The 24,243-nt window shown below is 43.5% G+C and overlaps 1 protein-coding gene across 4 annotated transcripts in view; it reads left to right on the forward strand.

Annotated features, from left to right (window-relative positions):
- Window positions 1–24,243, forward strand: part of rims2b (regulating synaptic membrane exocytosis 2b) — a 116,302-nt gene that overhangs the window by 88,160 nt on the left and 3,899 nt on the right. For 3 of the 4 annotated variants that reach the window (XM_042076057.1, XM_042076059.1, XM_042076060.1), the window contains 2 exons: window positions 5,031–5,239; window positions 23,802–23,943. In XM_042076057.1, the coding sequence (XP_041931991.1) occupies window positions 5,031–5,239; window positions 23,802–23,943 (351 nt within the window). The remainder of the gene's footprint in view (window positions 1–5,030; window positions 5,240–23,801; window positions 23,944–24,243) is intronic. The other variant, XM_042076056.1, reaches the window with a different exon arrangement.

The following is a 24,243-nucleotide window of genomic DNA, read 5'->3' on the forward strand; positions in this document are numbered from 1 at the left end:
TCAGTCCCTTTCAGGTTCTCCTGCTGCAGTGCAGCAACTGCATAGTTATGAAACTATAATTGATCCAATTTTGTTCCATTTCAGTTTTCCTACATTTTGACATCAGTAAACTCGTATGCCGTATGCTTTCAATTCAGTTAAATTGAAAGTACTTTATTTTCCATGAGGGACTTCATTTGTGCAGTGGACATTCAAAACAGATAGAACAAATACAACACTTACAGAGTAAAGGTCAAGTAAAAGCCGATGGCCCCAAATGCATAGTGTGTCTATAGTTCCACATATGCTATTAGTACATATGGGTATTACTGGTCCAGAGACCCCTCCAGTATCTCTAGATAGTCATTAAACAGTTAAAACTGCCCCTGTCTATCTGGCTGTGTGCTCCCGCTAATGAGAGTTGACGTGCATAATTCCCAAACTACTGGGGTGAGCGTCCCGACAGATGTGGAGTCCAGACGCTGAAACCACATGTTTGCCATGAGATGATGCGATTCTCAGGCTGCAGGCAGGCCGGGCAGGCGAGAGTGGCCCGCATTCTAATATGGATCAGGTTGGACCGTTCAGACGCCAAAAATTCCCCGGCGCTTCGCTAAAGGGGACAGAGTAGATGCTCGGAGGCACAGTATTTAGTTTCCATTTGCTGGGGGAATGAGTCATTCACTTCAGATTTGAATGTCAAAAACAAAAGGTTGCCCCAGCAGATGCACTTTGGCCTACATAAATTCCCAGACCTGTTGAATTCATGAGAATACTATCCCTTTTACCACATCTAGTTCTGGTCAAATCAGAAACGGCAAGAAGTGAAAGGTTTTGGTCGCCATTCCTCCTCCGCTTGCCGGCTTCCGCTCGGTTTCCACAGAAACGGCGTATCTGGGTACTTGAGCTCTCGATTAAGTGGTAGGAGGAGAGGAGAAGAGGAGGTGGTGGTGGCGGCGGTGATTCAAAGAAACAATTAGCCATCCTCCTTGTCCTCCTCATCCTCTTCCATATCCCTCTGTACCAACCAGCTTGTGAGATGTGGCTCTTGGTGTCCATTAAGTCACTGTTCCTCTGCTCTCAATGGGCTCAAGTAGTCCCTTAGTAAATCTCCAGCCCATTAGCGTCCCATTCTGCTTGCACCAAGTGAATGAGACGTGAAGATTACGCTGAATTCATCGAAGTGTACTTTTAAGGTACAGATCATTAAAATGTGAAGCTCCTGTAAGGCAATGGTCCAATGTGAACCTAAAGTGGCATACTCTAGGTTCACGTTCCCTTGGCAACAGATGATTCTGCGCCATCATAGCTCCCTTGTTTGAAAGATGTTATCGGCAGAGGATTTTACGCCAGTAAAAATAGCGTTCAGAAGGTTTATTATTATATATTCATTTTATTATTTGAATGTTATTGAAACACCTCTCAGACAAATCCTCACTAGTGGTTTCAAAAACAGATTAAAAAAAAGTAGCCTATTCAGTTCTCATTCAGTACAGCTTGCATCCAATCCACTCTTAGAGACATCGCTTCATTAAGCAACTGTGCTGGCACAGGTGCTCTGGAGGGGAGAAAGTGAACTTAATTAAAAGCCTCCATGATGTTCACTCGTGTGGCAAGGGAACAAGTTGTCGTTATAACAGTGATTATGTAAACACTGTGATATCATGATGTGGTCCTCAAAGTTAGGAAGCAGTTGTTTTTTGTTGTGGTTTGAAATGTATCTCCCAAATGAGGACACACTGTACAGGATGGAGGAACAGGCTGGAGAAGGAGGGGCAGAGAGGAAAGAGGAGGACTGAGAGAGATGGCAGGGTAGAATACATAGTAAGAAAGAGGAAGAGGATGAGAGATGAAGAAATGCAGAGAATGAAGAAAGGAGAGAAAGAGAGAGAGAGAGAGAGAGAGAAGGAGGTCTCAGAGGAAAACATCAGTTGTTCTGTGCCATGTCTCTCAGCTCTCCAGTCCAGACAACCCAAAACTCCACAGAGGTGGTGTCTGTTGGACTGATCCTATGGCCTACACACATATACTGTATGTACACTCACTCTCTCTCTCTCACGCACACACACACACACACACACACACATACAGTACACACATACACACTTATAGGCACACACACACACACACACACACACACACACGTGGGTGCGCGTGTCCCCAGCGTGTGTTTCTCATTTGACAAGAAAAACCCTGAATCCACAGGCCCCGGTTGTGCGTTCCTCGTCGAAGCCTCAGACAGTGGCTTGTCTGGATGCCTTTTCCATGAGCAGAACCGCATCATTTCGCCTTACGTGCTGAGCTTGAGCAGTCCCCCCTTAGTGACGCACCCAAACTCCAGCCAGTGGCGGGATGGAAAGATCCCCTCTGATAGTATGGCGGGCGAGCATAAAAAGCCGCATGTCTGGAGAAGTGCATCGCGTGTAGGTTTGTTGGACGGCTTCCTACTCTACTGATACCTGAGGTCAGCCTAGAAAGCTGTTAATAACGTGTGGGAAGCCTAACTGTCATCCACCAGCAGGCTGGGACTCAAGTAGAACTGGCACAAATGTGAATGAAACTCAGTAATATATTAGATATGTGTATTATAGATACTAAATATACACATATATATTAGATATTATAGATAAGGCTTCAAAACCAGTTGGATATTTCGCCACCTTTAAAGGAGGTCTGAGCTGTCATCACGTTGATGGGAACTGTTTAGTATTGTGCAAAAAGATTGCAGGTTTGAAATAATACACTGTGGTATATCATTTACATGGGACATAGGAGTTGATGACAAAGAGAAATGCCACATTTTCCAAGCAGATAGGAGACACATAGACAGGATTTGATGTGTAACTGGAAACTGTATTCTCAGAGGAGGGGGTTTCACAGGGCTGGCCATTTTCAGTGTGGAGCTGCTCGGTATAATGTGATCTGTTTAGGGTCTGTAAGAGAGCTCAGTTGCATGTGCACTATACTTCCTGACTTACACGCTAAAAGAAGAACCAAATTGGATTCCAGGTCTTCGTGGATTTGTGCTGAAAAAAACATTATAATGGAGAAAACATCTTTGGTTTACTGCATGATTTTTTTTTCAAGCACATAAGCATATTCATAAGTGCTTATGGAGGTAGAGAGATTGGATTATGGTTGTTGGATTCCATCCTGCCTAGCTAGCGTTTTAGGACAGAGAGATAGTTTTATTGGCACACCAACACAGGTTGAGTGTTTGCTGCAATAAATGTAATTCTTTTTTTATATATGTAAACAAGTTAGTAAACCATTTTTGTTTAATAAGATTGATTTCTTTACAGAAATTGCAGATACATATGACAAGTATGTCAAGTTAGAATAAATCCAGACAAAAAAACATTTTCCTGCAATGGCTCACTGAATCCATTCACTGAGTGATTTCAATAATAAGGACCATATGGTGTTGTGAGTCTGCGTCGTGGCACTTGTGCTTCTCTCTTTCTCTCTCTGTATGTGTGTGTGTGTATTTGTCTGAGAGAACCAACAGAAAATAAGAGACCTCATCAATCAGAATTTAAAGCATGCAAATACATTACCTGCACAATGTACCCTTTTTATCATACCTAAATGCACAAAATCTGGTCTAGGTCTTTAAGAATGGGCTGAATGGGCCCTCCAAAAATGATGATCTTTACAGAATTCTACACTGTCATTAGATTCTCTCTCTCTCTCTCTCTCTCTCTTTCTCTCTCTGTACCATCATAATTTGTGCTTGTGGTTGCATGCATGTGACTCGTGTCTGTGCATTTTGTGGTGTGTATGCACACGTGCATGTGTATGGGTAGCTTAAGACGCTAAAAAAATGAGACGCAGATTTATTTTATTTTTCTTAACCACATAGCATCCTTAAATCCTCACTGAAGCTTCACAACTGCACACAACACAAGCCTGTGTGTGTATATGTGTGTGTGTACTGTCACAGGTCTTTCACTGGCGCATAGACCTCCAGTAGTTGCCACCTGCACAGTAGCATCTCCATACAGGCTAAATTAAATATAAAACCTAGTATGAGTCAGTGACCTCACTCTATTTGAGTGTGTTAGACATTGTTGACAGAAGGGCTTGGACCTGTCTCTCTAGCTTAAAGAGGTGGATGAGACAGCCAAGATCAGAGAGTGAACCTGCCAAGAAGGGAAGCAATGACAGATCAGCTCTGTGCCACACACATGACCTTGTGTAGGTGTCTCATGTGCAAACAATACAGACATTTCTAGAATGAAGTCTAAAGCCAAAGGTGAAACCTAGAATAGTACAGCAGTAATGATTCATGCCAGAAACTAGCCTGGTAATAGATGATGATAAGGCATATAGAAGCCAACACAATACACATGCGTTGTAAGTTGTTATTTCTTTATTCTGCCCTGGAACAGGAGAACCTAGTTTTTCTTAGTAAATATCTTAGAGGCAATAGTATTTTAATTCCTCCTTGTCTTTTACCCAGAAGTTTTCCTCCTTTCTTCTTTATATGTGTTTAACCAACCTGCATACTGAACTAGTGTTCCAGTAAACCCATATACTGTCCCTCTGTGTACTGTACCTGTGATTGTGTATCAGATATACCTGTATACAGACCTCATAGTCATGTATACCTTCCTCTCAGGTGTGCAGATGTATACATGTACACCTATAGCCTGTATATGCCTGTGTGTATATCATGTACACCTATAGCCTGTATATGCCTGTGTGTATATCTGTCCTCTTGACTCCCATAGCTGAGGCCTGTCCCTGTTGTCTCTCTTTCGCTATCCCTCCATCCGTTCCTCTCCTTTATTCCTCTCCCAACTCTTCCCTACTTTGTCTTCCTCTCCCCTCCGTCTCTTCCCTCTCCCTTTCTTTCTTTCTTTCTTTCTGTCTTTCTTTCTTTCTTTCTTTCTTTCTTTCTTTTTTTCTTCCTTTTTTTCTTTCTGTCGTTCTTTGTTCTTTGTTTCCTTCTTTCTGTCTTTCTTTCGTTCCTTTCTCTGTCTCTCTCATTCTCTCTCTCTGACCTGTCCATTTACCAACTGCCCGGCCGCTGCCACCGGTGCTGACAGTGAATTTACGTCCAAAATGAAAAACAGGCAAGCGGGCGCCGGCAGCAGCATGACCAAGAGCTCCAGCGTGGGCGGCGAGATGTGCTCGCTCGGCCGCAACGACGAGGACGAGGACGACAAGAAGCGCCGCTCCAGCTTCGGCGCCCGCATGGCCGCCATGGTGGGCCTGGGCAAGAAGAGTCAGAGCACGTCGCAACTGGACCCCGAGGGTAAGACACACAGGGTTTCCTAATTCTACACCTACTCAATTAGCGGACGCTTTTATCCAATGAAATGCCTCTGTTTAGAATATGCTTCCATCAGTGTGTGTACTCAGTGTGTGTTATTACACAGTGTGTGAGTGAGTGTATGACCTATGACCTCATGGTGTGTTGTTGTGTGTCTTGCTGTACAAGTTGGGTTTTGGGGGGGGGGGGGGGGGGGGGGACTCAGCTTGTCCGGTCCGGTTCCAGCACACTTCCAGTTAGTATTGCGTTAGTTGGGACTGCTCGTGCAAAGCGGCCGTAAAACACGCCGAAAGCACGACGAATGACAGGAATGTTTCTTAGTCCTGGCAAGAGTGTCAAGACGCGAGCGATGGCAGCTGAGAGAGAAAGTTGGTCAAGGTTCAAGACTCTCTTGCTCAAGGGTTGGAAGCCGGACGTGCCGCGTGAGACGCTCGATGTTAGTCAGCTGGACGGACGCGCAGCAGACTCCGAGCCACATTCCACACAGGGATAAAACACACACTCACCCACAGAGAGAGAGAGTGAGAGAGAGAGAGAGAAAGAGAGAGAGAGAGTTCTCAGGGATGAATGGCTTCTGAGCACTGAGCATCAGATAAGGTGACCAGACAAGCTAGCCTAACAAGCCCATGCTCTGTCCAGCTCTGGACACATAAATCTGTCGGCTGATAAATCTGCTGCTCCACTTCCAGCTCCAGCCTGAGTCACCCTCCTTCTGTCCGCTTGCCCAGAACTTCCCCCCACTCATTTATTTAAGTATGACCTTTCTCTCTCTCTCTCTCTCTCCCTCCATCTCTCTCTATCTCTCTCTCTCTCTCCGTCACTCTCCCAGCGGTCTCAGATATTGTGAAGTGGGTCGCGGTAAATCACCGGCGGAGAGCCATGTGAGTTCCTCCGCAGGTGTCCGCGGTGTCCACGGCCGACGCTGCTGGAGAGTAAATATGTTTTAAGCCTCCCCGCCCCTGCGTCTGCCCTCTGTGGAGGACCTCCATTTAGCTGCCTCCAGACTCGGGCGCTTGCTCTTTATGGTTCCCGGTAGGGAGGGTGTGGCGGTGTGGAACATATGCATCCATCAGATGAATAGTTAATGAATGGCTTTCACAGTCTGCCACCCGCCACACACACACATACACACACACACACACACACAGACAAATGGGCTCACACACACACATACAGTCATATATACACGAATATGCACGTGCACAAGCACAGGAACACACACACACACACACACACACACAGGAACACAAACCCACATACACACAAGAACAGACACACACATACACACACTCACAGTCTGCCACCCACAGACAGTTTGCCACCCAATACACACTGAAACACACACACACACACACACCCACACACACACCCACACACACACATTGACCACCGACGCACACACTCATAAATAGCTGAAACGTCTGCACGTGAGTTGGCTATGCATGCAAGATGCTCAGTTTACAGTGTTTGCCAAAGTCACTTTGAGACAGTTGGTCAATTCAATTTCACCAATTAAGCTAATGAACTATCGCTTGGAAAGCAGCCATTTTGAAAAGTTCTGTAATGTTGCTGAGTAGCTCGAATGCAAACCCCACTTTTTCTTTATCCAAATCCCTCAGTGCTAAAGTCCCGCACTGAGACCAAAGTGATCCACTTTTCCCATCCCAGGTCCACCTTGATGGGAAGGGAAGCGAGTATGAGAGGGGCCTGGTTTCTTAACACGTGCCTGTTGGGCTTAGAGTCTGCTAAGAGCCTATTTGCATTCTTCTCTTCACCTCAGTCTGTCGCCAGTGCATTCAAGTCATTACTCCCAGGCGCAGGTGGGGTCTGCTTTAATTAGAGATGAATAAACATGCCATCTCAGTCCCTTGCGAAGGGTAATGGATGTTCTGCACGTGAAGGACAGTCGTCCATTTATCCGTTTTTTTCCAGATACAAAATGTTTCCCTTGGTTGTTGTTGACAGCAGTGTCAATGTCACTTGTATGCAGCGGTACTGTGAGTTTAGTTTATTATGAACATGTACAGGGGTGCCTGCCACTGACATGAGCACAATAAGCCGCATTTGTTCAATGTGAGGGACATATTCCATTTTTCAAAGTGATGGGCCATGGCTGGTCATTTTAGACTGTTAATTGATACAAGCTGGGAATATGTTGTGCTCAATACATTCCTTCTAGTTCATTTTTAGCATTATTATTTTCCTTGTCCAGTTATATTCATAGTTTTCAGGACGATATTTTTCTTTCCTATTCCATCCTACCTGACTACACTTTATACTGTCTGTTGAAGGTCATTGTTATTTTTTGAACAATTTATGCTGCACGCATCTCCATAAATTGTTACATTCCAACTGGTCTGTATATTTGAATGCCCACTGCACTTCACAATCAAAGTTTTAAGAGTGAGTGAGTTGCGTTGAAGAGTGAGTGACCGCATTGACAATGTGGATTCATCTTTCTTTGTTCTCTCGACCCTGCCCTTCTCTGACCTGTCTGAGTGTTCTAGATTATTTGTCATTTCCATTCCTTCTATCTCTTTCTCTATCTTTCTTTCTTTTATCTCTCTCTCTCTCCCTTTCTGGAAAACTCTATTCTTAGTGTGTTTTTGAGGTCACTTATATAGGAGGTCAGCTAGTAGTGGTGGATGTTGGATCATGGAGGTCTATCAGGGCTTCGGCAGGGTTCCTTTGGTGCTTTTGGTGCATGGGTGGCGTGCAGAGAGGTCATCCCAGGATGGACACGGCCAGGGCTCACTCTTTGTCCGGCTCAGATGGTTGAGGCCAGACCAGACGTGGCCTACTTTTTATACAGTACATTTATAATGCCACTCCATAGGAAGCAGATTGACCAAGACACCAGCGCCCCAAGTCTTGCCCCAGATCAAGACTTCAGTTGAGATGTGCCTGTCAAGTTTTAGATTACTTACGCTTTTTAATGTTTAATGCCAAGTCCCGTCAAGGATGTCTAACAGTGGCATCTGAATATTTTGTTAAGAGTGGATTCAAGAGTGAGTTGTTCATTTAAGTGTATGTCTGTTTTCAGATTGCAGGATGCAGGGCCTTTTATAGTTGATGTTGCTGTTGGAATTGTGTTTTGGAAATTACAAAAACACATAAGAGCTGCATTTGGGATTTTGCATGCAGAAGCTACAAATGATTAAATAATAGAATAAACTGTGAGTAGTCACTGACAATATGAAAATAGCATCCAGGACAAAACATGTTAATCCAGTTTAAACCCAACTGGGTAGTGCTGTCATTGCATAATGGAAAAATAACCAAATTATGCTGATAGACAAGGCTTATTGAATATAAAAATGGAACGTCTTTATGTCACACCGACTTTGTTCATGAAAATTCATGAAATTTTAAGTTGGTTCTATTTTCCTGAAGCTCCACTGAATTGCGGCAACTGAATGAGATACAGGCACAATATATTAAGTGGTTGTGCATAAAGATCTATCAGTCATCTACCATCTACCTGCAGATTTCTATTGATGTTGTTTGATATGTTTGTTATTATGTTGTTTATCCCCTCACCAAAAATATATTATCATGAATTGTCTGTACTGGTAGATAAGTTCAGTCATCAGCTGTTGCCTGTATAGACCATAGAGAGAGAGACAGATTGCTTACTTTAAAACCTCTCAGCTCCTGCTCTGACCTCTCTAAGCACAGACACTGCCATTGAGTCTGTCCCTCTCTCTCTCTCTCTCTCTACCTCTCTGTCTTTCTCACTCTCTCTCTTTCTGCTTGGTCCGGCAGTAGTCTGGCAGTGTAGAGCTTTAATTAGCCAGCACCATGCTGATTTTTCCCCGATACGCCGTGCTCCAACTCTGCCCCGTCACGGTGGGAAGCCTGCGTCCTGCCCGGTCAAACGCAGGCAGGGGTCAGACGACATGCCGCGGCAGCCATGTCCTCGACCAGCGTCTAGCCGATCAAGATCTCAACATTTCACCCCGACCGCTGATCTCGGATCAGTAGTCTGCCGGTACCGGAGCAGGACGCCGGGCCGGCGCAGTGAGAGATTCTGTCGTGTGTGTAGAAAAACACCTCCACTAACGGACACTCTGCATCGATTTTTTTTTTACACGTCGAAGTGCGCTAATGACCTCCATCCAGCCTCGCTCCATGCAGTCATTATTGACAGACATGGCCATCCATGGTCTCCTCTACGACTCGACCTTGACTCTAACCAACAATTAGTGCCAGATAATGAAGCAGTTATGATGTTGAAGGCCGGGTTCTAGGAAATGAGATTCTAGGTATTTGAGGAGCACACATTAGGCTTTTGTGGAGGACATTTGCTTATTCACTGCTCGTTCTTTATGCTCCTTAATCCCAGTCACAGAAGAGACTTGATTAATGAGAGCTACCGATATAGCCAGTGTCATGTCCAGTTGATCATGACTGGAAGAATAATCTGTGATGTTGAGCCATTACGTGGCTGGTGTCTTTCACTGGAGGTCAGTTATGAAGCCGCAGTATGCCGAGTATAGAGGATGAGCTGATTCACTAGGAAGACTGGAGGTCCTATAGCTTTTGTGGAAGTGGGAAGGTTACGCACACATATACCACACACACACACACACCTATGTAACCCTATTACCTCAACCTATTCTAGTTTTTACATAGTTTTTATATTACCTTGTCTACACTATACATTACTCTCTTATCTGTCCATATATTTATGCTGGTTTCTAGACCTCTATCTATATATCTATCTAAAAAAGATGAAGTGCTGAAATCAGTAGATTTATCCTGATATTTTGTCTTTTGTCAATACTACCACACACGAGCGTGAGCGCACGCAGACACACACAGACACACACACACACACACACACATACAGTACACACATAGTACACACACACACACACACACACACACACACACACACACACACACACACAGACAGATAGACAGACACACACTCTGTGTGTCAGGAAATACTCCCTTCATTCAGAAGTGATAATTGAAATGGTCCTGTCAAGACATGCTGTATGTGCATATGTAGGATGAGTCATCTCAGACCTGGCGGATGGCAGGTGGAGGGAATAGTGAGTTGTATAAGAGTCCCCCATGTCTCCAGCCATGTAAGAGTGGGGTAAAGAAGAGTGGTGCAGTATGGTGTAAAAGTGTCCGTCTCACAGATGCTGCGCCACAATTGTTAGCTGACCTACATATTGCTCATGGAGCACAGTCAGGATGTGATGCTCGCTCTCTCTCTCTTTTTCTTTCTCTCTCACTCTCTCTCTTTCTTTCTTTCTCTCTCTGCCTCTGTACCTCTGTTTTTCTTTCTCTCCCTATGTCTCTCTCTGTCTCTCTCTCTCTCTCTCTGACGGTCTCCAAATGCAGATTTTTCAGTCAAATTGCGGAGTTAATGTTCTATTCAGATGTGTGTGAGTAACCGGAGAGCCGGGCGAGAACTGGGCTAACATTGGCGTGTGTGTTAGCACCTCATCTCTCACATCCGTCACACTGGCACTCATTTCCAAACGCCATAAAATGACCTCTGCAAACACTCCATAAATCCTATGCACTTCTCTACACCACCTTCTTAGAGTTCTACAGTTTCAGCCCTGTGGAAATGAATAGAAAGAAATATAGATCAATATAGACTTATGTTAATAATTCAAATCTGTTTGGAACGGTTTCTGATGTTACAGTTGCAGTTGGAAATGATTCAGTCAGTTTGAAATAATTGTAATATTATTTTAACTGTGCAAACCTTAATATTATTAGAACTGGGACTGGTCTAACTTAAGTCATTCAGCAAATGTTGGTCAACTGCCAAGGAGTGATATGGACTTTTGGAAAAGGAGTTTACCACATAGGATATGGATGCAATTAGTCTTTACATACTGCACTGGCAATATTCAGAGTGCAATGCCAGATCATTCCAAAGACTACACATTTACAGATGTATATCCACATACAAGTATTGAAGTCAGAATGATGCTATATGACACTTTAAAGTTTCAGAAGAAAAGGCCACTGACAAGAACATTTTTACATTGTGTGAGCAGTGCTGTTCATTTGCATAGTGTTGTCGTGAGTCTAAAAACGATGCTCCATAGTTGATAGCCTCATTTTTAGACGCATACCTTTTAAAAACCTCTTTAGAAGCCGTGTTGGTGAAGCTGTGCTCATTTTCTCACTGAAGGCATGTATTTGAGGTCCTGTTTTGTGTGTTGTCGCTGCCTTGGTTGACTCAGTGATAAGTCAGAGCTGGCAAACAGCAGGTTGTGTAGGTGCAGCTGTCTCAGTGGGGGTCTGGCACGGAGCTCAGTAACAAGGGAACAGCGAACGGGGAACGGGTCGGAGCGTAGAGGACAGCACGAAGACTCAACGCAGTTCTGCAGTGTGTCTGCCTCACTAATGAGCTGTGTGTGTGTGTGTGTGTGTGTGTGTGTGTGCGCAGAGTAAATGATCTAAAGATTTTCTACCTGCTGTGAATCACAAAAAAAATGAACACATCATACAAATACACACTCGCGTACTGTATATTCACACCGAAAAAAGCTAAAAATAACCCTGGCCATTGTTAGGAGAGGAGCAATCTGTAGGTGGGCGTTCGGGGGTACGTCAGCATGCTCTACTGCTACCTGCTTAAGATTATTTATATGTGAGCTCAGCTCGTAGCATGAATGGGTCTGCCTAAAATAGGGGATCGTCTCATCTCCAGAGCCCAGCACTGGGACTTGGAACCGCTTTAAACAGGCTCAATCTTGATTATATTTAACTTGAAGGATCCTTGCTTAGCTGTGTGTCTGTGCGTGTGTGTTTGTGTTTGTTTGTGTGTGTCTGTGTCTGTGCGTGTGTGTGTCTGTGTCTGTGTGTGTGCGTGTGTGTGTGTGTGCGCGCACGTGTGTGTGTGTTTCTCCTGCCGAATGACGACTTGTGCACTGGAGAGGCCCACTCACACGGCTCGCAGTGTATCTTTTGAATGCCAGTGTTTATTTGAATTGTCCTGTGGGGCTTAAAGGAGAATTCCGGTGTGATATTGACCTAAAGTGTATCGAAACATGATACCGAGTGTGAACGTATGTCTCATAGCCCATCTCGGCTTGTCCCCTGCACTCCAAAATCTGGCGCTAGTTAGCCGATGCTACCAACATCTTTTTCAATAGTGGTGCTTCGGCATCGGGCTAGCCATGCAAATAAATCACTGTTTTACACCCATTTACGAGGCTCAATGTATCTCCACACTTCATTGGTAGACTTCCGAGGGCCCTGACATTTAAAACGAGACATTGAGAACTTTGAAAAAGCACTGGTAGTTTACTTACAAGACGATTTATACAGACAGTATCTTCACGAAGTTTAGCGTTTGCAGCCATCTTGAATTTAGTCACGATAAGTCGAGCAACGAGTAAGAATGAACAGCTATGATAAGGGATCAGATTCCAAAAATAATTCAGTGGAAATGCATGGATTCCAGTTGCTGCTACTGGAAGAAACTGGAATCCATGCATTTCCACTGAATTATTTTTGGAATCTGATCCCTTATCATACCTGTTCATTCTTACTCGTTGCTCGACTTATCGTGACTAAATTCAAGATGGCTGCAAACGTTAAACTTCGTGAAGATACTGTCTGTATAAATCGTCTTGTAAGTAAACTACCAGTGCTTTTTCAAAGTTCTCAATGTCTCGTTTTAAATGTCAGGGCCCTAGGAAGTCTACTAATGAAGTGGAGATACATTGAGCCTCGTAAATGGGTGTAAAACAGTGATTTATTTGCATGGCTAGCCCGATGCCGAAGCACCACTACTGAAAAAGTTGTTGGTAGCATCGGCTAACTAGCGCCAGATTTTGGAGTGCAGGGGACAAGTCGAGATGGGCTATGAGACATACGTTCACACTCGGTATCATGTTTCAATACACTTTAGGTCAATATCACACCGGAATTCTCCTTTAAGTGGCCGGCGGAGTGTTTACCTTAGTCCCTCTGGCCTAATGCATTCCTGCCACAGGTAAATGGCTCTTGTGTGGTGGTGATTGACATGCGTGTTTGTCACTGGTAGAGCGGCTAATTCCTCCTTTTAGCTGATGTTTACACTAGTCCTTTCCTCCGGTGTCATCTCCGAGTCAGACGATTGGTCATCTTTCTCCCTCTCTCTCTCTTTTTCTTTCTCTCTCTCTCTCCCTCTCTCTAATCTAACATCACTCTGCCTAATCCCATTGGTATCGCCTGTTATCAGTCAAACAGTAATGTTTGGATCAGGCACTGATGTGTCACTGAGTTGTATGCACTAACATGTATCTAAACCTGGTTAATGGTACATGTAAATGTCTTCACAACTAGGAGTTGATAGCTTGACTGGTACATGTGATGTCTTATTCTCTCTTCTCCCTGATGCTGAATGAGCCGCTGTGGACCTGAGTTGAAGACAGTATCAGACATGTTAGACTCTGTCTAGGTTTCTATCTATCTGTCTGTCTGTCTTTTCTTGTTCTGTCTAGTCTACCACATCTTTTCCTGTAAGTGCTCTTCATTCTTTCTTTATTTCTTTCTTCTGTTACATGCTGTTCAGCTTCTCTCTCTCTCTCTCTACCTCCCTGCTATCATCATGGTGACAGTGTTGTTGAAAGAGGGCAAAGCTATAAAATGTCAACAAAGCATTACATATGTCGGCTCCCTAACTGTGAAAACACACTCACGTTTTCCCGTTATCTGGGTCAGTCAGGTGTTACCCTGATGATGTGGTAGTTGGGTGGATCTGCTAGATGGGTGGAAAAGCAACAACAAGACATTTTGTTTACTGAAAATAGTTGTTTTTTTGCTGGAGCAATTCTTTAAACAATTCCGCTTTCTGTTAAATCTATGTTTTATGTTATGTTATGCTGAATTGAATTGAATTGTAAATTATGCTGTTTGTATTTCAGTAAACTAGGCTGGAAAAACATTAAGAGGTAAAAAGGTTATTGTTAGCTAGTTTGTCGTGTTAAACAATACAATTGTTCTGAGAAACAACAAAAACTCCTATGAACTCTTTTCTTCCTATGAGGGTAGAATAGAATACTCCCTCATGGCCGAAATGAATGGAGATTGCTCTCTTCAGACGTTGTTCACATCATTGAGTGCTCCGATCTTAAGACCTTAGCGTACACGTACAACGGAACAATGCTGTTGGGAAAAAGAGCCCTTCAGTACCCAATAGCCTCCTAATGTAGCGCACAGTTTACAAGGACTTTTTTTCTGTTATCATACAGCTTCACAACCCACCACTGAATCTTTTCAATTACTGTCTCTGTGTTGAATAACCTTTTATATTCTTGAACTGGGGAAGACAGTAGTGATTGAGTAAACACACAAACATAAACACACACACACAGACGCACACACACACTTTCGCACACTTATGTAGTGATATATTGGGGGGGGGGGCGGGGGTCTGAAGATGGAGTTCAGCGCACCATAGCTGTGTAAACTCAAACAAAAGGGGAAGAGGGGCCTATGCTATGTAGTACATTAGGGCATGTTTACACCTTAGAACATAAACTAAAGCGTTCTTGACTCTGCCATAGAGGGGCATCAGTTGGCTGTAGGACTGCTCTGTTTAAGAAAGACCCCCCACTTCATTGTGTGCTGCTTCCCTCAACCACCCTCGTACCTCCCTCCACCCCCCCCCCCCCCCCTTCTGCCCCCCCCTCTGAAGAGAAAACCAGCCATTAGCTCATTCAGTGCTGAACCTTTTTGGTGCTGCTGTCAGACTCTGAGAGCCAGGACATTTGTCAGTGCAAGCTGCTGTGGTCTGCAGTGCGTTACCGGTGAGTTGGTGGTTTACATTATCAACATTTCAGAGCCAGTTAAAATATTGCCGGCACGCAACACACGTAGGATATAAATCATCCCGCGTAGACAGTGTTGTATTATAAAGCAAGAATGATAAGGTGAGTTTCTCGTGCCTGGGACTCTGGATGTTCAAGGTGAATGGGTGGCGGTTCATATGCGAAATATGGCGCCGTTCTAAACATAGAGGGGAAAGTCAAACAGTTTGGCTTGGGCGAGCTGGGATTTAGGGGTTAGTGTTTATTTTTATTTTTTAAGACAGCTCCGCACCCTTGTCCTCCAGGGAATGACCTCTCACCCACCTTAGTTTTGTTCTTTATCTCTGTGACTGTGTCTGTGTCAAACACATCCTTCCCAAAGGCCTGTGGAAGGAGGCTGCGGAGTGTCAACAGTCGAATGCCATATCAGAGTCAAGACGGATGTCAGACTGTAAACTAAGCTGCTGGATCTTCTTCAATGGACACACACAAGTTGTGCTGACTTTGCAGATTTTCCATTTGTTGCAAAATCAAAGCGAAAACCTTTGTGTGCACTAAATGCGATAGCCATGATTGATAGTAATTGGTTTTCTATTATCCTGTCCATAGCCCACTCATACAGCACATGTGTTGTCTGTAGTAGGCTACCGATTACTTTTCATTGTGTGAGTCAAACCTGAAGCTTTTTCTCTGAAAGTGCTTACACGTGCCACCATTTGGCGTGTGGATCCGACTGCTGTCTGGACAATAAAGCAGCACAAGCCAATGACGTATATTCTCAATTGGCAAAGGCTGGTGTTCGTTATTGATTAGCCATGCCACCGCTGACCAGCATTTCCTGTGCCCGAGATGCATGCATCAAGCCCCAAATGACCCCAGTGAGTGAATGTGTGCAGGAAGTCATTTAATGAGAGCTCAATTGGACACATGAACAAATGCACACACACACTCACTCTATGAAAGCAATGTGTGACAGTCACTTGGCCAGGCTTTCTTATTATCATTATCATCGTTATGATGGCTGAGCAAAGTCATTCTCCATCTCATTTTCTCTTTGGAAAAAGAAGGAAGTGAGTGTTTGGCCCATAATGCATCTGTTGTTGTGACACTTTTGGCTTTCCCGGAGATGAGCAGCGATTTGCAGTAGAAAGGCACTTGACGTCCTCCTCTCCGTGTGGTGATTTACTCCATATCCACTCATAAGGTAGCACTTCATTGGAAATCCTAAACAATGCTGCTTTTGGTAGACAGATGATAAACAAAAAATGTTAAAGGATTTGTCTGTGAATTTGAAAAGCTGGTTCAGATGAGGCAAAGCTGTAGCGTCCACAATGTGCATCAGAGTCCTCCGAAGATCAAGAAAATCACACATGCTCTCTCTATCTCAGTCTCACTCTCTCTCCCTCTCTTAGAGTCACTCTATTTTTCACACACACACCCACACACCCACAATCACATACGCATGCATTTTTTTATGCTTGACACTTGGCTACTTTTAGTCGTCCTCCCAGTCTTGTATATCAGGGCAGCGAGTACTAATCACACACACACACGCACTCTCTCTCTCTCTCTCTCTCTCTCTCTCTCTCTCTCTCTCTCTCTCTCTCTCTCTCTCTCTCTCTCTCTCTCTCTCTCTCTCTCCCCCCCTATTCTCCATCATCAACCTGTATTTCTAAAGACCTTTCTTATCAGATGAAGGCTCTGATATGGCATGAAAGCATTCATGTGGGGGTAACCATGATGACAAAGCATTTTTGAAGTACTCAGACTCTGATATTCATCTGTTTTTTTTTTTTTTTTTTTTTATCACGGCACACTGGATTTTCCCCTTAATGGAGTCAAGCTACACAACAAAACGATTCAGACGAGAGCAGGAACCCCATGAGCCAGTTGGCTTGTCCTCTGTCCAAGTGTTATGGTTCACCCCTGGCCTTACTCCGTCTGGCTCTTCCCCCCACCGAGTCCCTCGGCCTCCGGGCAGTCAGAGGCTAATGTCAGTGGTCACTGTGCACTGTTAGGCGCCCGTGACATTTGGAGAAGGTTTTAGCATGATCTCTGTGTCTTAGCAAAGGGAGCTGACTGGTTTTAGATGGGATGTGAGAGTGCTCATTGGTAGCTCTGTCTCTCTCTTTCCCTGCTTTCCTGAATGCCTGTCAGTGAAGGAGCTTGGAGCATGACCAGTCAATGGTTGTCATGAAACTGGCGGTGTTAAAGGTGATTAAGCGGTTGCACATTCACTTCAATCGACTGTTCACCTGCATGTATTAGCTTAATTTATTCCACTGCTTGGTTGAATTTCCCGTTGTCATGCGTTCTTTAGAACGTGCATTAACATATGTTATTACACGGGTGCTTCTAATTAGAGATGCACCGATAGATCGGCTGGTGACCGGAATCGGCCGATTTTCACGTGATCGGCCATGACCGGCCGGTCAGTCTGAGACATGCCGATTTTATGCCGAATACACTCAAATACACTCGTGCGCCGCAATTGTAACAACACCCATCTGAGTTTGCAAAGTTTGAAGAAGCTAGCAACCAGGCCAACACTCAGGGCTGGAAGTAGGGCTACAAAGAAAGCGCTAATAGGCTACTGAGTTTTTCTATGTGGCAAAAGCTTTACCATTGGCCTACTGCGTGGAATTTACTAAGCTGTCACTTCATTAGGCTACTTAAACATCGCTCATCACTGCCCGTCACTGCCGCTAATTGCGTGCCCACAGCTGAACCACAAGCCTGCTGAACGGAGATAAACGACTGCGACATTAAAAATAATCAAAGATGTCAACAAGCAGCGACATACAGTAGCCCTAGTAGTTATACTCCACTGAAAAAAAAAACTATGTACTGCACGTAGACTAGGGCTAGACCTATGCCTTAAAATACCCTAGTCTAGCAGATTGAGAAGTGGATGTCGTGAAAGTGAACAAACGATAGCCTATTAGAAAGGCAAACAAACGTTAAAGTTGCTTTTGACATAGTAGCCTACAATGAAGAAAACTGATGCTCTGAATACTAAATCAGTCGTCTCTGAAAGTTTGTATAGCCTAATTGATGCATTTAACCGGAATTTGGATTTAATTTTTTCACCGCAAAACAGACGTGCACTGTTTTCATATGGTGAAGCACCTAATCGCTATTAGCACTTCTCCCCTGTGTTTGCGTGATAAATTCATCAATGCGTATGAAAATATGTTACATGGTAGTATGTTCAAATGTATCATGAAAATTGTTCTTAAATCTTTAGTTGGATATTGGAGCCTTCCTTGAATTTCCCCTGGGGATCAATAAAGTATCTATCTATCTATCTATCTATCTATCTATCTGGATGTGAGAAGCATAAAATGGGTGTTCCATAACTTAACTTAATCCATAATATGATACTGCATCTGAAGTTAGACTTGAAAAAGAATCTGTCTGCTCACCGGTTCCATTTTTTTTAAACAGCAATTTCATCATTGATAAGTTGATTACACGTCTATATTAACATGTTCTATCAAAGAAAAGATAGAAAATAACTATTTGTGTGTGTGCTGTAAAATGGTTAGAAGAAATGAAATAGGAATCGGCTAAAATCGGTATCGGCAGGTCAAACTCTATGAAAAATCGGTATCGGCCCAGAAAATTGCAATCGGTGCATCTCTACTTCTAATTCACGTCTTTCATAGCACTCAGCAAGTAGTCAGTTCTTGCATTGGAACTTCATTCAAAAGTGAAAGCAGACGGTTGTGTTCTAAAGAATGTTTGATTCAAGTTCAGTGTGTGTTGTGAACTATTTGTTTCTCAGAAAAAGACAAAACGATAAAATGGTAACAAATAAATGTAGTCATATCATGTGGAGTTTATTTTGTCAAGTAGCCATGTAATAAGAGGGATAATGTATATAACACCAGTCATTATCGGAAAATAAGTCCCTTCACAGGGTGTCCGCGGGGTTGTAAAAGGTATTAAAAGGTAGTAAATGAAATTAGCCAAATTTAAGGCCATTTAAAAGTATTAAAAAGTAATAAACGTCATCTGATGAGGTTTTACATTTTGGAACCACTATGAGGTTTTCCATTTGTGTTAAGTGCAGGCCTATCTCCTAAAATTTGCCTGAATTTATTTATATTATATTCATTTTATGTGCAAGTAGGAGCTGAGCGATATGTCAGTGTGCGTTCGCAGTAAAAAACTTTTAGCGCCCCCTCAAACTGGATATACGGCTGGCTTGCTGCCAAACTTGTTGCCAAAAGTTTGCTACTATTGACGAAGTCATGGGAAAATGTAATTTTTCGGACATTTGGTTAGAGGACTCGAGATTCAAAGACTGGCTTAGGCTAGTTGGCAACAGCCAAGAGGCTTATTGCCACGTCTGTAAAAAGACAATAAATGTCACCTGGATGGGAGTGAATGCCGTCAGGTCACATATGGAGTCTACTAGCCAGCAAACAAGAATGTGCGGACGTAGTCAGAGGTGGAAGAGTCGACTGTCTGGCTCAGTGGCTCATCGGCCACGTAGGGCTACTGTCTCTCCACATAAATATGCATCATTGAGGCTTAATTAAAGCTATCAGTATATCTACTACCAGTTGTCATTATTGTCATCCAAAAAAGTAATCATTTGCTCCATCGCGTTTTCAATGACACAGGCAGAGCAGCAGACATAGCCTAAAGTAGGCCTACATACAGTATCACAATAACCCCTTTTCAAATTAAAAGTCCCCATGAAGGCAGAAGGAAATGAAAGGGGAAAAAACAAGAATATAACATGTAAACAGATGTACATGTTATAAGGGTTTATTTGCAATGAGCTAACCCTGCCTTGACCACAGAATAGAGGTTAAACATAGGCCTGACAGTGTTGCTTTGTTTAAGATAAGGTTTAGGCTATAAGATTTAACATTTTCTACCCTCAGTAAATGTCATGATAAGGCTAGTTTAACAGGTGTGACCTTTGCATTATTTAAAGGTTGCTCAGGAGCCATATGCTTACTCCCTTGATGTAGTATGTGACGAGATCAAAGTCCCAATAGACTTGCTTAAATTAGTTGAATATAACAACCTGTGTAGGTTTTTATAGGCTGTATTGTAATATGCTATCAATATATTATCATATAATATAATTGAAGGCAATTTATCAATTAGTTTCCACAAAATTCCCCAGAAGTCATTATTTTCCGTCACATTTCCCACATTCTCCAGCAGCCCAATCAATAATTAGTATTTTTGTAAAATGTGACCACCTATTTTTGAATATGATACCTTGACTGGCAAAGTATATGAGACAGCAAGGGTGTGTGTGTGTGTGTGTACTGCGTATGGTCGTGGGCCTATTTGGAAGAAAGTCCAGTAAACCTTTTCTGATTTTCATTTGTCATTTTGTCTTGATTGAGATAGAATGATAGTGAAAGAAAGAGTGTAGTGCTGGAGAAGTGGTGTGTGCTCTTCCTACACATACAGTAACAATTAAATAACTTTTTATCCTGGGTTAGGATTAAATAACAAATAATTGTGTATAGGCCAGTGTTTTTATTGAAGCAAAAAAGGAACAAAGTATCCAGTAACTGTAATAATAGATACTTGATTTGAATTGTAAGCATTGCTACACTTTCTTACTCAGAAAGTTATATAACAAAATGACAGTAATCCGTTACTTTATAATTAGTTACCCCCAACACTGAATTTCGAAAGGTTGCTGCTAGTTGCAGCTCGAAGTCGTGTTGGTATTAAAAAATATTGTGAAGGTATTAAAAAAAGGTATTAAAAGGTATTAAATTTAACTTAAGAATTTCTGTATATACCCTGCTTCAGGACGAAGCAAGACCCCTCCACTGGCGCGTCGGGGTCCTGTTATTTTCCGATAGTGACTGGCGTTATATACATTATCCCTTACTTATTTGAACATCTATGAAGTAAATCCATTTTTTTGCCCGTATCACACTCGTTGTGAATTTTAAATGAACGTTGCATGTTGCATCCAAGCTGTAAAATACAGATGTTTAGAACATAACAACATTTAGCATATGACGGTGGTGGCTTTTAGCTAGTTGGATGGCAGTAGGCTAAGTAAAATAGCGATGTTTCAAAGATAAGGTTTATCAGAATCCTGCGCGTCGGGGCCATTTTACAACCTTAACCGTGCATTAATTTCTGTTAATCGAACGCCGTGTCATCCATTATCCCTTACATAGTTTTGTGTGTACATATTTAGCTGTATATGTCTATGTGTTCATCTACGTATCTGTGGATTTCCTCTGTGTGTGCGCTTTTGTGCATGTTTATGTATACCTACAGTTTGTGTGTGTGTGTGTGTGTGTGTGTGTGTGTGTGTGTGTGTGTGTGTGTGTGTGTGAGTGTGTATGTATGTCAGTCTGTCTTTACATGTCTGCTGTGTATATGAGTGTGTGTGAAAGACTATATGTCCTCTGTGTGTATGCATGTGTGTGTTCAGTAGGAAAAACAGAAGCAGTATTATCTCTAGGTAGAGCTCCTTCAGGAGACCCATTCAGCTTGCCTCTCTGCAGCACTCTCTCTGATTGGCTACAGCTTCTGTGCGCACACACACACACACACACACACACACACACGCACGCAAGCGCTGTCTCCCCCCGCCCCTCTGTGCGGAGTGTATCTTTGAGAGATGCAGCGGAGCAGCTCAGTGTAGACAGAGACCCAGACAGAGGGAAAGAGAAAAAGAGACAGAGAGAGAAAGAGTGAAGGAGCAAGACTGTGTGAGAGAGAGGAAAGAGAGAGAGAGTCGTAAACTAGCCGACTGCCCTCCTTCATCAGTCCTCCAGAGCTGAATTCCTCCCATCGTTTAGTGAGACGTGGTAGACTGACTGAAACCCCCCCAAAAGGGTCCAGTCATTCCAGCGCTGCTGACCGGAGGTCCGTCTTCGTCTCATCTTCGCGCCGTCCGTCTGCGTCCTCTTGCGTCTCTCCATTTCTGCCGCTGCTGCCAGCATACTCTTTCCTGTACAGCTCGCAAAAAAAGAAAAAAAAGGCGGTTAGTTTCTAAAAGGTTCTATAGCGTCGGGCATTGTAAAAGCGGGCACGCCATGGGCAGACAAGGGCATGACACCAGCGCCGCCGCCACCACCCCCGGCATGCGCATCCAGCGCTCGCAGAGCAAGCTGAGCCTGTCGGCATCCTTCGAGGCGCTCGCCGTCTACTTCCCCTGCATGAACTCGTTCGACGAAGGCGGCACAGGTGAGACCACGGGCCAACGACGACACCACACCGGCATGCGGAGCCGGGCCTCTGAAGGGTGTGCGTGTGTGTTTGGGGGGGGGGGGGGTCCTGTGTGTGTGTGTGTGTCAGTGTGTGTCCGAGTTTAGAGGATTTGTCAAGGCACTGCATCAAAAAGCTGCTGAAGCTGTCGGCAGAAATATTGAATGTGGCGTTTAATGGTTTTAATGGTGTAAGAAAAATCTGCGTGGGGGGTTCGGTGGCTTCTGTGGTACTGTTGCTGGGCTATGCTTGTTTAGGATGTTAAAGATTGAATTCCACTAGGGTGAGTAGTTGACATACGCAGGCAAGCGGACACGGTTTGGCGGCTCCGGCTGGATGCGCTCTCATTTGACCTTGATGACAGATGCATCCGCGAGAATTAGAACTTGTGAAAGCAAGCATTTCATCTCTTGACTGAATCTTCAAAAATATTTCTGAAGCATTTCTGCCAGTGGTAGTTAAATAGACAGTATATTCCAAAACATACATTTTCTACAATTGAGGTTTGTTGTACATTTATGTGGCTCTGTTGTGGCTTCTGACGGACTGAGTTTATTCTGAAATATTTTTTTTACTGTGTTTAGTGCTAGTTTAGTGCTTTTCAAAAGATAAAGTAAAAACATTTACTGGTGTGGAATAATCAACCATAGTTGCAACGGGGGGGGGGATAAAAACGAAAGGAAAAAAATGAATTCTTTGAGAGCATTGTCGTGATTTCGAGCAATTAAATCTGCAGCTGCAAATGTACTTCTGATAAATGATACAAATCTGAACTGAAAAAAAGGACCTGAACACATGTGTTTTAGATCAGGTGACCTTGGCGTTAGACCAGCGACTCCCAAGATTGCTCCATGCATTATACTCACAGAGACTGTTGATATAAGCCAGAGCACAATCTGCTGATGTAAATGCTTTCACATACACCAAAAATATATGTTGGATATATAAACCACTCCAAAGACTGTACACATTTGTGCTAGATTGATATCTTTCCAATCAGTTCCTGTTCTGTGCTAAATTCAAAATGACAGCAGGAGAGTGTGAGTATCTTGAATTTCCCTACATAAAATGTTTTACCCTCCTCTGACCTGTATGTTCATATGAAGCAACTTTATTTGGATACATGCAGGTAAAAACCACACACATACACACACACACACACACACACACACACACACAAAGAGCCAGGTGTGTGTGCTTGCTACAGTCTGTCGCTCACACTGATGGGATTTAGATTAGCAGTGGGGCCGTATGGGCAAAAGCTGCCTGTCACCTCTCATCAGCCGAGGACACCACCAGCCCTGGTGTCCAGCTCCGTTTTTGCTGCCCCCTGCTGGTCTGACCACGCACATGCATAGGCTGACGCAGACAAGCAATGACCATGGTTCATTAATTAATCATGGCCAAGTAGTGATGGATGGCGTTTCCCAAAATGTTTGAGATGAAAGCATGAAATAAAAATTGCAGCACTGATTTATGTGACACCTGATACTTATATGATAAGTATTTTGATGATAACTTTCTCTCTCTCTCTCTCTCTCTCTCTCGCTCCACAGAGGAAGAAAAGAAGAAGAAGGCGATCCGTTTGCCCATCCAGAGGAGTGTGGAGACGGGGCTGGCCATCGAGTTCAAGAGCCGGATGACGAGGCAGCCCAGCGGGGAGACCAACGATGACAGCGATAAGGCCAAACCTGGAAAGTAAGAGAAGAAGAAGCTCTCTTTTTCCTCGTTTTTTTCCTCAAAGTTCTCCTCGTTCTCCTCTCCATGTTATGACAACCAGACCATATCTTAAACATACCTTGGTAGTCACTCAGTCACATGGAGAATCTGCTTTCTGTAGAGAATTTGCTTTGCTAGTAATGAAACTCAGTCTGTCTTACATATTTTCTTATTTTTACGTGCACAAAAGGGAATCAAGATCTTTGAGAGGTTTTTTTTTCTTGCTTATAAAAAGTTAACCATCTCACACAAGCCTGCAAAACGAAATGAAGGCAAAAA

Source organism: Alosa sapidissima, chromosome 21 (assembly GCF_018492685.1).
Source record: "Alosa sapidissima isolate fAloSap1 chromosome 21, fAloSap1.pri, whole genome shotgun sequence".
Lineage (NCBI taxonomy): Eukaryota > Metazoa > Chordata > Actinopteri > Clupeiformes > Clupeidae > Alosa > Alosa sapidissima.